Source organism: Quercus suber, unplaced genomic scaffold, assembly GCF_002906115.3.
Source record: "Quercus suber isolate HL8 unplaced genomic scaffold, Cork oak 2.0 scaffold_1025, whole genome shotgun sequence".
Lineage (NCBI taxonomy): Eukaryota > Viridiplantae > Streptophyta > Magnoliopsida > Fagales > Fagaceae > Quercus > Quercus suber.
Genome location: NW_027070436.1, coordinates 119,115 through 133,750, shown reverse-complemented (window position 1 = coordinate 133,750; position 14,636 = coordinate 119,115). Strand labels below are relative to the sequence as shown.

The window sequence follows — 14,636 nt, the reverse complement described above, 5'->3', positions numbered from 1 at the left end:
GTCCGTTTGGGAAGACATTTATTTAATTTTGTAGCTTTTTTTTTTTTTTTTATATACTATTTATGAGTCTCATTGTATAGTTGGTACTATTCATAGGTCCTATTGTACTATTCAACTAGCTTTTAGCTTTTTTTTTTCCCCTACATTTTCAGCAAAAAAATTTCAGTTTCAACTAAATAAACTATTCTCAAACGGACCCGTAGTATTAGGTTCATTTCAGAACCATCTTTCACGTAATAATGTAGATATTTTCCATCAATATCATAATCATATAGGTATCAAAAAAAAAAAAAATCATAATCATCTAGAATTTGAGTTATTGAATTTTTGTTTTTATCGGGTGACTTGTTGACCATTAATCTATAATGCAATATTTTCCACCGTGTGACATAATTTTCATGTAGGGCCAAAAATTCATGTTGAGGAAATTGTTTTTGGAACTTAAGGCTCATTATTGAGTACAATCTCAAGTCATGTGTATGTGCTCTTAATGACATGATTAAATTAGTGATAGTATATGCGTTTAGCCAAACCCTAGAGATCAATGCTCAGCACACACAAGTGAAGAGATGTAGTGTTAAGTTCATTTGACGATCATCTTTCATGGAACTGCATAGAGATTTTTCGACAATATCAAACTCATTAAGCATTTGTCTTATTGACATCTTTTGTTTTTTAATTGGTGATTTGTTGACCATTAATCCTTTATGCAATATTTTCCACCATGTGACATAATTTCATGTAAGGCCAAAAATTCATGAACTTAAGCCTCATGATTGAGTAGAATATCATGTGAATGTGCTTTTAATGACATGAATAAATTAGTGATAATATAGGCTTTAAGCAAAACCCCAAAGATCTATGCTCACCACACACAAGTAATGAGATGTTACGTTAGGTTCATTTGACATCCATCTTCAACTGCTTGTGATCGTTGTGTCCACCATGTTGTGTGCATCATAGCACTATGGTTCCAACCCACTTGATAAAACCTCATTAAAGAGGTGGTTGGACAAGCCACAAAAGTTAGCCTATTTCTTCTTGGGCAATGACTTAGGTGTGTTGGACACGCTGAGGAGAAAAAGATGAAAAGAAAGTGGTTGATGCATTAAGGCTATTTGGCCAAAGGGATAGCTGAAGGAAAAAGAAAGTTGCTAAAGCAAAGTCAAGGCAAGTGAGTTGCATTTATTGTGATTTTATGTCAAGAGTGTGAAAGGAAGAAAAGAAGGAAAAGATGAAGAAATAAAAGGGGAGGCCATTCAGCCACTGGGCAAGAAGTGAAGTCCTAGAGAAAGTGAAGACTAAGTGCAGTCATGTCATGGCTTCTAACAGTGATGGATTGAAAGGTCCTATCCATATGTGTCTTTGGTGATCTCTGATTATGAACATCAGATAAAATTACTAATTCTTATCATTTTTGTGTGTAGCTCTTTTACAACAGTATACTCAATGAGACCTCTACCATCCGGTCCTTTGTTTAGGTGTTATCCAGGGTAAGGGCAATTTTGCATCTTACTGACTTCCTAACATCTTATAGGCACCTTTAGTGAATAGTTATTGCCAGACTACTTTGTGCTTAGCTAACTGCAACTCCAGTTACTTGCACATGAACTTTTTCAAGTCCAGACACTATACTTAGTTTGGACACAATGATCACAAGTAATTGAAGACGAAATAAGTAAAAGTCTTGTACAAAACAAAAGTAGAAGAGACTGTTTTTTTCTCAAGGAGATGGGCCTAGGCAGGCAGCTGTTAACTCTTCTAGTGTTTTTTTTTTTTTTTTGGTGGTAGTTTTTAATAACTATTCAAAAGTTTCATAATCCAAATCTTATCACATCACCACCACACATCCTTGGTCTATTGGTTACTTCACAAGTATAAAGGCTAGTGGGGTTGGGGGGGGGGGGAGGCAAGAACTGGAGTTCAAATCTCCAGGAGGGAGCTTCACTCATATATACACTTAGATTAAGCTAAAGTAGTAATTCTAATCTGTAAAAAAAAAAAAAAAACACCTTATCACATCCATTGAAGTTGTTTTTAAATCGAATGGACAGTAGATGGATCGTACAAGTATTTTTCCGTTACGTAATCAGAGGAGTAAAGGACTGTAGACCCCCCCTCTCACTTTCCCTTGGTTTTTCAACATAGAATTATTCTTTTAATAAAGGACTGTAACCCACCCTTCCCTTGTTATTTCAACATAGAATTGTTCTTGTCCAAATGCTTTAAATTTTGGATTCCTCGAAATATTCCTTGATGCTCCTAACAAATTATAGGATATATTTTGTAGAAATTGTAACTTTTACCTCCTTTAGCATTGCTTGGTTCCTTCTAAAATGCCTTTCTTCTTTCTGATTTTATAGTAGAGGCGTGCTCATGTAATAAGAATTCATTCCCTTAAAAAAAAAAACATGCCAAAGACCAAGTCTTAATTAACACACTTTATTCTTTGTGTCACACTTTTTAATTTCTTAATTATCTATTCTATGTCAGCATACCATATGGGTGGCAGAAGGTACCAAATATAATAGGTTAGGAGTTCATCAAAAAAATATAATAGGTTAGGAAAGTAGACAGCTCGTCAGTTGTAGGAGCGGGTGAGTACATTTTTATTATTTTCCACTTTTTTGTCTGTGTACATAAATTTTAGTCCTTAGAGCTATATATTAATTTGCTTTATCTACCAAATCCATGTTCTTATGCTAGCCACTAGTAAAAATTGTTAAAAAAATTGTCCCTATTATACACATTCAAATTCATGTTATAAACTATACCTAAAGCAACCAATGATTTCTAATTTTACATGTTACCGTTTAGAAAAAATATATTCAATCAATACATGCCTTAAGGCCCTAACTTATGGCCTGTTTGGATGTTTAAAAAAAGAGCGGGAGTAGAGTAGAGTAGAGGAAGGGAGAGTAATCTAATTACCTTGTTTGAAAGTTTTTTAAAGAAGGAGGGAGAGGGGTTTGGAGGAGTTTGGAGGGGTTTAGACTTCCTCTAGCCCCCCATTTTTAATTCCCCCAAATTGGAGAAATTTGGAGGGCGAGTAGAGTACATAAACTATTGACCAAGTAAATTACATAATTTACCCTTATTATATTAACAAAATTACACAAGGGGAATGGCTAATTACTCCCTTCCCCCTTACTAATTTTAAAAACATCCAAACAAGGTGGAGGTGAATCATTCTCCTCTACTCTCCTCCCCACTACTCCCTTCCCTCTATTTCCTCTACTTCCTCCCTCTCTACTTCCAAACCCATCTCTTAAATTCTTCCAGTATAANCTCTCCTCTAAAGAAGTTCTTTTGACAATTGACATACATCGTTTCCAAATATATATAGTAACTCAGACTTGAAAATGGGGGGGATAAGATGTTTTGGGATAGCAATCTTAGTTCTTTTAGGATTTCTAGGCTCAACACAAGCTCAACTGCAGTTGGGTTTTTACTCTAAGAACTGCCCAAAAGCTGAGAAGATTATTCAAGACTTTGTTAACCAGCACATCCACAATGCTCCATCATTGGCAGCTGCCCTCATAAGAATGCACTTCCATGACTGCTTTGTCAGGGTTTGTGTCAACTCTTTTATCTTCTCACATGAACTTTTTTCCACACTGCTTTTCTTAGCTTATTCTTCATGAGTGTTTTACTATATATGAATGTAAAGATATTGCCTCTTTTGGTTGTAGTTACTAACAGAGAAGTTCATGTTTTTGCCTCTTATTCAGGGGTGTGATGCATCTTTGCTTCTGAACTCAACCTCAAATAACCAAGCGGAAAAGGCTGCTACTCCAAATCTGACAGTCAGAGGTTTTGACTTCATTGACAGAGTGAAGAGCCTAGTTGAAGCTGAATGTCCTGGCATAGTTTCTTGTGCAGATATCATTGCTTTGGTTGCAAGAGATTCTATTGTGGCCACGGTGAGAACTCAAAACAATTTTATTCTAGCTCTATCCTGCCTATATACATAACTTTTTCACTACAAATTTTATAATTTCTGAGTTGATCAACCATGATCAACTCAGCTATGTCTACTGTGAACTCCACAATTACAAAATTTATAGAAAAAAAAAAAAATTGTGTCTTTGGCCAACGGGAGAGCCAAGGGGGGCGAGAGCCCAAAAACTTATATTTTTTATTTTTAATATATATATATATATGATAAAATTTAATTACAGTAATTAAATGCTATTTTTTAGATTCCTTCTTCAAATTCTGTACGTTTTGCTCTGATATATGTCACGCAACCATATATAAAAAATCTAAAGGGTGGCGAGGGGGACCTCCCCAAATAAATGTCAAGCAACCACTTTTTTTTTTTTGACTTAATACTACACGCTAGAACCAAAAATGCAGCGGGTGTCGATTTTGCCACCTTACATATATCAGAGCAACCATATGTTCATATAAGTACAAAATATATTTCCGTCTTTTTACAACTACATTAAAGTTTGATGAGTCCCACTTCACCCTCATAGTTTTGTGCTTTGACACGCTCTCACTGCTTTAACGGCTAACCTCTCTCCTCCCAATTCAAAGATAAATAATGTTATTTTATCTACACAAATTTTTTTACAACATATTTCATAAAAGTTGACCAAAAAAAAATTTACAACTATTGAGTTGTTAAGTTGATATTAATCTTATTTGGGCCAATCATTTTATTGTTTATCATTTACAACTTGCTACTAAAGTGATTGTAAAAAATTTTGTGAAAAAACTATTAGATTTATTATTTTTGAAACATATACTTGTAGTCAATTGTGATATATACTTGTGAAAAAAAAATTCACAAGATATATTTTTGATATCCTTAGTGTTTACAATAATGATCTTCATATGATTGAATAATAATATATCCTTAGGGGCTTTTCTGTAATTAAAAAAATAAAAAAAATAAAGATATATACATGTGAAAAAAAATTCTTTTGTTTTCTATATTTTGATACTATGAAATATATATTTGTAATCAATTATGATTATGAAAAAACCTAAAAATTACATTAATATATAATTTTTTATTTTTTTATTAATATTGATTAATATTTTTTAAATTAATTTTAGTTTCAATCCTGGTTTCCTTAAACTGAAATCATGGCTCTACCATTGTCTTTGGAAAAACTAATAGGGTAATTACACCCTTGAGATTTTACAAGATAACACCCTTTAAATGCTTCATGAGATGACACTTTCCTCTTGAGGTCTGCATAAATGTAACATTTAAGTTTCCATTGAAAAAATATATTTTAAAAAAATCATAGTAATTTATATATGCCTTAATGACTGTCATTCATCCACAAATATTAAAGGTGAAGAGTTACTTCGTCCATAATTTGAATAAGAATCTTTCATAAAAATGGAATATATTGTTAGTAAAATCACAATTGAAGAGAATATGAACTTAGTTGTTGCATTTATACAAAACTTGAGGGTGCCATTCTTCCACAAATCCGAAGAAATAAAAGTGCCGTTTTGAAAAAGAATTGACGGTATTTTTAAAAAATAAAACCATAATCTTTCTTTTTATGACTAAGGAAATGGACCATTTTTACTAGTTTCTATGTTATGTTTTGGACAGGGAGGTCCATTTTGGAGAGTCCCAACTGGTCGATTTGACCGACTGCAATGAAAGTACACAGTAAAATTTTAGCTCCTAGGTTTTTTTTTAAGATAGTTTTAATCTATAATATTTATTTTTAATGATAGTTCTTTATCATTATATCAAGATACTAATTAATTTTTAGTATTTTTGGTGTAAGTAAGAATTAAACCCAAATCTCTTATTCAACTATCAATGACTTTATTCAAATGAGCTAATTATAACTCACAGTTTAGCTCCTAGGTTGAATGAGCTATGCTCGGATACTTAAATCTTAGTGATTTATGCATCACAATCACATAAAGAAAAGTAATTAAATAAGAAAAATGTTAACAGATACCCTAAAAGTATTGGTTTAGAAATTATTTTAAGAAACGTTTTATAAAAAAGAAAAAAAAATTTACAGTTTTTATATTTCAATAAGAAAAATGTTAGAGATACAAATTATTTATAATATATTAAAAAACAAAGTAAAGAATGTGTCTTAAATTCTTAATTAGTGAAGAGACTTTTTTTTTCTCAAGGAGATGGGCCTAGGCGGGCGGCTGTTAACTCTTCCAGTGTTTTTTTTTTTTTTTTTTATTTTATTTTTATTTTTTTTTTTTTGGGTTGTTTTTAATAATTATTCAAAAGTTTCATAATCCAAACCTTATCACATCCATTGAAGTTGTTTTTTAAATCGAATGGACAGTAGATGGATCGTAAAAGTATTTTTCCGTTACGTAAACAGAGAAATAAAGGACTGTAGAACCCCCCCCTCCTTTCTCTTTTCATTTTCCTTGGTTTTTCAACACAGAATTGTTCTTTTAATAAAGGACTGTAGACCCACCCTTCCTTGTTATTTCAACATAGAATTGTTCTTGTCCAATGCTTTTATTTTGGATTCCTCAACGAAATTCCTTGACTCTCCTAAGGATATATTTGTGAAATTGTAACTTTTACCCCTTTAGCATTGCTTGGTTCCTTCCAAAATCCCTTTCTTCTTTCTGATTTTATAGGTGGCGTGCTCATGTAATAAGAATTCATTCCATTCAAATAAAAAAAAATCATGTTGACGAGTGTCTTAGGGCATTGGTTAATAATTCATTTTAGAAAAATTTTGACACTATTTTTATAATAAAGGAAAAAAAAAATTGTCAAAACATTAATTGTATTTTTTTCTTTTTCCATAAAAATTTTTTTTAAATAGATTATTAACCGATATCTTAAGGTCATTCATTAGCGTTTACCTAAAAAAAAAAAAACATGCCAAGGACCAATTCGTAATTAACACACTTTATTCGTTGAGAAATGATATGTTTACAATATTTTTACAAAAATCCTTAATAGTAGGTTATTACTGGTTGTTATTGTTGAAGCAAAAAATTAATCATAATGTTAGTTTCAAATTTGAACCAATAACAACTAACCACCTATAATTTATTGTAAAAATATTATAAATTGTTATAAACGTACCATCTCTCTTATTCGCTATGTGTCACACATTTTAATTTCTTATTGTCTATTCTATGTCGGCATGCCAGTGGGTGGCAGAAGGTACCAATATATATATTTTTTTTTAACCTACCCAATATAATAATTAATAGGTTAGGAAAGTAGACAGCCCATCAGCTGTAGGAGCGGGTGAGTACTTTTTTTTTCCTCTCTTTTTTGTCATTGTGTATATAAATTTTAGTCCTTAGAGCTATATATTAATTTGCTTTATCTACCAAACCATGTTCTTATGCTAGCCACCGTTAAAATTGTTAAAAAATTGTCTCTATATAATATATATTATATATATATATTATTTTTTTTTTTTTCGGATAAGTTGTCCTATTATACCACACTCCAATTCATGTTATAAACTATACATAAAGCAACAATGATTCTAATTTTACATGTTACTGTTTAAAAAAAATATATTCAATCAATACATGCCTTAAAGGCCCTAACTTAGGGACTTACTATTCTTGTCGTATAAGGGGGCAGCCCTAACAAATCATATTATTTAATAGCCAATTGTATATAAAGTATGATAAAGTTTTACCCAGAGCCACATGTTGTTTAGCTAGGTGAATCGACTATGTTCAACTTGCTTCTTATTATAGGCTGTGGGCCCGTGCCCTGTAGCTAAAGATTATAAATCTCCCCCTTAACACCTTATGGCTCCAAATTCTAAGTACATCTTTGCTTCCTCTCCTCTAAAGAAGTTCTTTTGACAATTGACATACATCGTTTCCAAATATATATAGTAACTCAGACTTGAAAATGGGGGGGATAAGATGTTTTGGGATAGCAATCTTAGTTCTTTTAGGATTTCTAGGCTCAACACAAGCTCAACTGCAGTTGGGTTTTTACTCTAAGAACTGCCCAAAAGCTGAGAAGATTATTCAAGACTTTGTTAACCGGCACATCCACAATGCTCCATCATTGGCAGCTGCCCTCATAAGAATGCACTTCCATGACTGCTTTGTCAGGGTTTGTGTCAACTCTTTTATCTTCTCACATGAACTTTTTTCCACACTGCTTTTCTTAGCTTATTCTTCATGAGTGTTTTACTATATATNTGGGCCTGCAGCTAAAGGTTATAAATCATCCCCCCATCCCCATCCCCCCCTCACCCCCACCCCCCACACCTTATGGTTTCCAAATTATAAGTACATTTTTGCTTCCTCTCCACTAAAGAAGTTCTTTTGACATACATCGTTTCCAAATTTAGTAACTCAGACTTGAAAATGGGGGGGATAAGTTGTTTTGGGATAGCAATCTTAGTTCTTTTAGGATTTCTAGGCTCAACACAAGCTCAACTGCAGTTGGGTTTTTACTCTAAGAACTGCCCAAAAGCTGAGAAGATTATTGAAGACTTTGTTAACCAGCACATCCACAATGTTCCATCATTGGCAGCTGCCCTCATAAGAATGCAATTCCATGACTGCTTTGTCAGGGTTTGTGTCAACTCTTTTATCTTCTCACATGAACTTTTTTCGACACTGCTTTTCTTAGCTTATTCTTCACGAGTGTTTTACTATGTATGAATGTAAAGATATTGCCTCTTTTGGTTGTAGTTACTAACATAGAAGTTCATGTTTTTGCCTCTTATTCAGGGGTGTGATGCATCTTTGCTTCTGAACTCAACCTCAAATAACCAAGCGGAAAAGGATGCTGATCCAAATTTGACAATCAGAGGTTTTGACTTCATTGACAGAGTGAAGAGCCTAGTTGAAGCTGAATGTCCTGGCATAGTTTCTTGTGCAGATATCATTGCTTTGGTTGCAAGAGATTCTATTGTCGCCACGGTGAGAACTCAAAACAATTTTATTCTAGCTCTATCCTGCATATATACATGACTTTTTCACTAAAAATTTTATAATTTCTGAGTTGATCAACCATGATCAACTCAGCTATTTCTACTGTGTACTACTCTCAGTTGACCAACTCCACAATTATAAAATTTTTAGAAAAAAAAAATTGTGTCTTTAACCAACCGGAGAGCCAAGGGTGGCCAGAGCCTAAAAACTCATATTTTTTATTTTTAATATATATATATATATAAATATATATAGGTCAAGACTTAGATACAGTATTTAAGTGTTAAATAGCCATATGGCTGAATCCTAAAAGAGAAATCTAAGGAACAACATCTAAAGTACTGTAACTAAATTTTGTCAATATATATATATATATATATAGGCGAAACTACATTATTAGTTCCTCAAGTTTACCTTGTGTGCACAATTGGTCCCTCAGATTTCAAGTAAGCACAATTGGTCCCTCAAGTTTTCAAAATGAGCAATATTAATCACTCTATTAACTTCCGTTAATAGTATTGCTTACATGGCTGCATCCACAGCAGTGGAGCTAAAAATTTAGCTTTTTAGCTCCACCAAAAGTTACTTTATCTATTTTACCTACATACATGCTATAGCAGTGGATCTATTTCAGCTTTCAACACAATAAAATAATATAAACATCACAATAAAATAATATAATCACTACAATAAAATAATGTATTCCACTACCAAAAAAACATCCACAGCCACAACCACCTCTACCATCAACCACACCCACAACCACCACCAACACCACCACCACCACCACCGGCAGTAGTCCACAGCAGGCAAAAAAAAAAAAAAAAACCCAAATCTCCAAGTCAGGTACCCAATATTCACGAGCAAGCACTCCGATCGACGGCGTGGGTCTAAGGTTGATCGGTGGCAACACCCACACCCACCACCACGAAACCCACGCGAGCCACCCACTGATGCCGACGAAACCAGCCACAGCCCACTAAAAAATTATTATTATTTTTAGCTCTCATGAACAGTGCACATCTATTTATAGATGTGCGCTGTAGCAATGGAGCTAAAAAAAATAGATTTAGCTCCACTGCTGCAGCTTGGTTTTAGTGTTTGAGGAGCTAAAATATTGCTATATAGCAATATAGCACCACTACTGTGAGTGCTCTAAGAGAATAATGACCTATCATTTTTTTATTTAAATGATGTGACATTTTTTTTAATTACAAAAATAAATTTACAAGTAAAAAAAAATCTATAACCATGGCAAATGCGATTAGCTAAAAGAAGCAATGGAAGGTGAGAAACCAACAACACTAGTGTGCACAGTGTTACCCATAAACCACACCAACTTATGCTATAAGGTCTGCTCTGTCTGTGGTAAAGGGTTCAATTTAATGAGTGATTTTAGGCTGAAGTTTGCCAAAAGGACTCAAAGGTTGGTAGTGGTGGATATGAGTTTAACAACAGAGACATTCTCATTCCTACTGGCCCACCATTCCTGCTGTTCCTCTCAATATTTGTTGTGATAAAGGGGATCGACTTCGCTTCAAGTCCGATGTTCTTCAATTCAATCAGGTTTCTCTTTTTTCACTTTTTCTTCTCTTAATTTATTTCCTTTACCATGGCAATGTGATGATTTTTTTTTTTTTTTTTTATAACTTTCTAATCAAGAAATATCTAAGTAAAAGCAAGGCTCCAGTTATGAAATTAGAGGACATTTCTAGATGGGATTCTATGTACAGTTAATTAATTTTGATTCTGGGTCTGTTGATTTTTTTTGGGAGGGTAATTGTATATTTTTTGTAAGAGCCTTTTACGATCCCACTTGTCTCTACAAATTCTGCAACTTCAATGCCTTCAACTCCATCTCCTCTGCTTCCAAACGCCTCTTCCGTGTCCTTGTAAGTCACCTCCTAATCCAATTTCCTATTTGTTTCCATTGAAGTTACTTGAATTTAGGGCTGTCCAGATTGATTCGGTAACTCGACCCATCCGAAAAACCAACCGGAACCGACCCGAATCCGGCCGACCCGACTGCTTCGGCGGGTCGGCGGCGGATCTTCACCACCAGAAACCGATTTCAGCGGGTCAGTTTCGGTTTTCCTCCCCTAAAACCTGAAAAACCCGAACCGACCGAATGTTTCCAGATCCCGGCGAAAAATTTCCAGAATCCGGCGATAATTTTCCAGAATCCGGCGAAAACTCTTAGATTCCGGCGATATTTCCCTTAGATCCGGTGAGATTTCACCAGATCCGGCGAAAATCTTGCCGTATTTGATGAGATTTTCGCTGGATCTGGTGAAATCTCACCAGATCTAAGGGAAATATCGCCGGAATCTGGAAAATTATCGCCGGATTCTGGAAATTTTTCGCCGGAATCTGTGTTTCTTCATCGGATCTATGTTTTTTCACAGTTTTCTCGTCGTCTTCTATGATCTAGGACTCCGACCGACCCGCCCGCCACCCGTTGATGGTCTGAACCGACCGATCCGTTTACTCCGGCAGGTTGGCGGTGGGTGTATTTTTTTCCCACCCGATTCCAACGGGTCGGTTCCGGGTTGGGCACAAACCCGACCCGGACCGATCCGTGGACAGCCCTACTTGAATTGGAACAATTCAGTTTTTTATTTTTAACATGTAAATTCACTTTTGTAATTTTTTAATAAAAAGAAATGTCACGTCATTTAAAAAAATATAGATCATTAATATTGCTCATTTTGAAAATTTTAGAGACTAATTACGCATACTTAATAAACTTGAAAGACCAACAGTGTAATTTCGCCTATATATATATATATACACACACGCACACACAAAATCTAAAGAGAAATAAACAATTTGCTTTGGTATATGTCACGCAACCATATATAAAAAATCTAATGGGTGGCGAGGGGTAATTACGCATACTTAATAAACTTGAAAGACCAACAGTATAATTTCGCCTATATATATATATATACACACACACAAAATCTAAAGAGAAATAAACAATTTGCTTTGGTATATGTCACGCAACCATATATAAAAAATCTAATGGGTGGCGAGGGGGAAATCCCCAAATAAATGTTAGGCAACCATGTTTTTTTTTTTGCTTAATACTACATGCCAAACCGAAAGTGCATTGAGGGTCGATTTTGCCACCTTACAATCTTAGGACATTCTGGCCTTTTGCCCTTAATTTTAAAAAAATTTAGCAATATGCCCTTGTTTTGAAACTATATAGGTTCGTGCCCCTGTTTCGATACTCGATGATCTTAAAATCGAGTTACTTAAAGTACTTGATTGGTTTAAAATCGAGTTATGCCCGATCAAACTTTAAAAAAAAAAAAAAAAAAAAAAAATTGCATGAAACTCGATTAAATGGAAATCGAGTTCCAAAATGCCACTATAGGGCTTAAAAACGCCACTATAGGTATAAAAAAACGTCGCTATAGGGCTACTGAACGTGGTATTCAGACTTATAAAAAAAAATTTCCAGAAAAACGCTATTATAGGTATTAAAAAACGCCGCTATAGGGCCACTGAACCTGGTTTTCAGACTTATAAAAATTTTTTTTCAGAAAAACGCTACTATAGGTATTAAAAAACACCGTTATAGGGCCACTGAACCTAGTGTTCAGAGTTATAAAAAAAATTTCCAGAAAAACGCTACTATAGGTATTAAAAAACGCCGCTATAGGGCCACTGAACCTGGTATTCAGACTTATACAAAAATTTTCCCAGAAAAAAGCCACCATAGGGCTTAAAAACGCCACTATAGGGATTAAAAAACGCCACTATAGGACCCTTGAACTTTGTATCTTATAAAAATTTACATGAAACTCGAGTTTCTAGAGCTCGAGTTCTATGCAAATTTTTTTTTTTTTTTTTTTTTTTTTTTTTTTTTTTTTTTTTTTTTTTTTTTTTGAGTTTGATCGGGCATAACTCGATTTTAAACCAATCGAGTTTTGCATTGAAACTCGATTTTATGGTAATCGAGTATCGAAACAGGGGCATGAACTTATATAGTTTCAAAACAGGGGCATATTGCTAAATTTTTTTAAAATTAAGGGCAAAAGGCCAGAATGTCCTACAATCCTACATATATCAGGGCAACCATATGTTCATATAAGTACAAAATATATTTTCGTCTTTTTACAACTACATTAAAGTTTAATGGGTCCCACTTCAACCTCATAGTTTTCTGCTTTGACACGCTTTCACTGCTTTAACGGTTTACCTCTCTCCGCCCAATTCAAAGATAAATAATGTTATCTTATTTACACAATTTTTTTTTACAATAAATATCATAAAAGTTGACAAATTTTTTTTACAACTGTTGAGTTGTAAAGTTGATATTAATCTTATTTGGACCAATCATTCAATCATTTTATTGTTTATCATTTACAACTTGCTACTAAAGTGATTGTAAAAGATTTTGTGAAAAAAACTATTAGATTTATTATTTTTGAAACATATACTTGTAATCAATTGTGATATATACTTGTGAAAAAAAATTACACAAGATATATACTTGATATCCTTAGTGTTTACAATAATGATCTTCATATGATTGAATAATTACACATCCTTCTAGGCATTTTCTGTAAAAAAAGAAGAAGATATATACTTGTGAAAAAAAAAATCTTTTGTTTTCTATATTTCAATACTATGAAATATATTTATTTTGTTATTAATATTGTGGGGCCCGTGGGCCGGATAGCCTCGGCCCATCGTGTAGCAGGCCCAAGGCCCACGCCGAGGAATACTGATTATTCAAGGCTCAATTGGGGAAAGCCTCTTTTCCCAATCTACGCCGAGGACCTCCTCATCCTCGGCCTGACAAGGATGATTTTTGGGAAAGACCAACCCCAAAGTAAGCTGTCACCCTCGCATTTAATGCATTCACCCAACCCCCCTGGCCGCATTAATGGGGAGATAACCCCTTAGCAGGGTAACGTTGGTCAGAGTGAACCACTTGAGTACTGATAAGGCCTCTGATGGGACGGACGGCCAGAAGAGAGGCAAATGGATGATCAACAGATGGAATAAGGAGATAGGAAGATGAAGACTATATAAGAAAAGCAAGTAAAGTAAAGAAGGAGGGGGGAAAAAAAGAGAGAAGATAAGGGTCTCCTCGGCCACGGGCCGAGGAGCGTCCCCCCAGTTGTAAATAAATTCTAAGTTTTTTCTTTTATAAAAGAGAGTTCATGCTTGATGAACGACGGCCGGCGACTAAACCTTTAACCCACTCTCTATAAATTTATTGTTTGGGCTTGATTGGGCTGAAAACCCACTCATACTCAGGGTCAATCCAAATTGAGTCCCTACAATTGGCGCCGTCTGTGGGAAGGATTAGGGTGCTGGCTGGCGCACCAGGCGAGTGTTCTAAGTAGTCGTTTTACAGTAGGTTGAAAGAAAAAAAAAATAGAAGATTTGACAGCGAAAAGAGAAATCTTGATATTATTATTTCATAAATAGAAAGAGTACAGATTACAATCAGAGGCTCAGGCAGGTGTGTTTCACAAACAAATTTACAAGCTAGTCCTACCAGCTATTTCTACAATCGGAGGCCTAGGTGGAGCCGCCCTAAAAAAGCTAGCCGGTGGGAAGTGTCAAGCCGTCCCTTTATTGGTATAAAGAGAATGGGAGAGCTTGACACAAAAGGCAGAGAAGGGGGAGGGCCATCATGTTTCCAGGCCACCGACAACTCCCTTCTCGGCCAGGCGGAGCTGGAACAAAGAGAGGAGCAGATGCAGGGGCTCCGGGATACC

General features: G+C 34.6%; 1 protein-coding gene across 3 annotated transcripts in view; it reads left to right on the top strand.

The window, feature by feature from the left end:
- The first annotated feature begins 3,294 nt into the window (after positions 1-3,294).
- LOC111998161 (peroxidase 3) overlaps positions 3,295-14,636 on the top strand; it is a 17,965-nt gene continuing 6,623 nt past the window's right edge. The window contains exons 1-2 of one of the 3 annotated variants that reach the window (XM_065768940.1): positions 3,295-3,572; positions 8,689-8,880. In XM_065768940.1, coding sequence (XP_065625012.1) covers positions 3,363-3,572; positions 8,689-8,880 — 402 coding nt within the window. In that variant the 5' untranslated portion in view covers positions 3,295-3,362. Of the gene's footprint in view, positions 3,573-7,622; positions 8,063-8,212; positions 8,530-8,688; positions 8,881-14,636 lie in introns of those variants that run through there. The other 2 variants (XM_065768939.1, XM_024030263.2) reach the window with 2 other exon arrangements.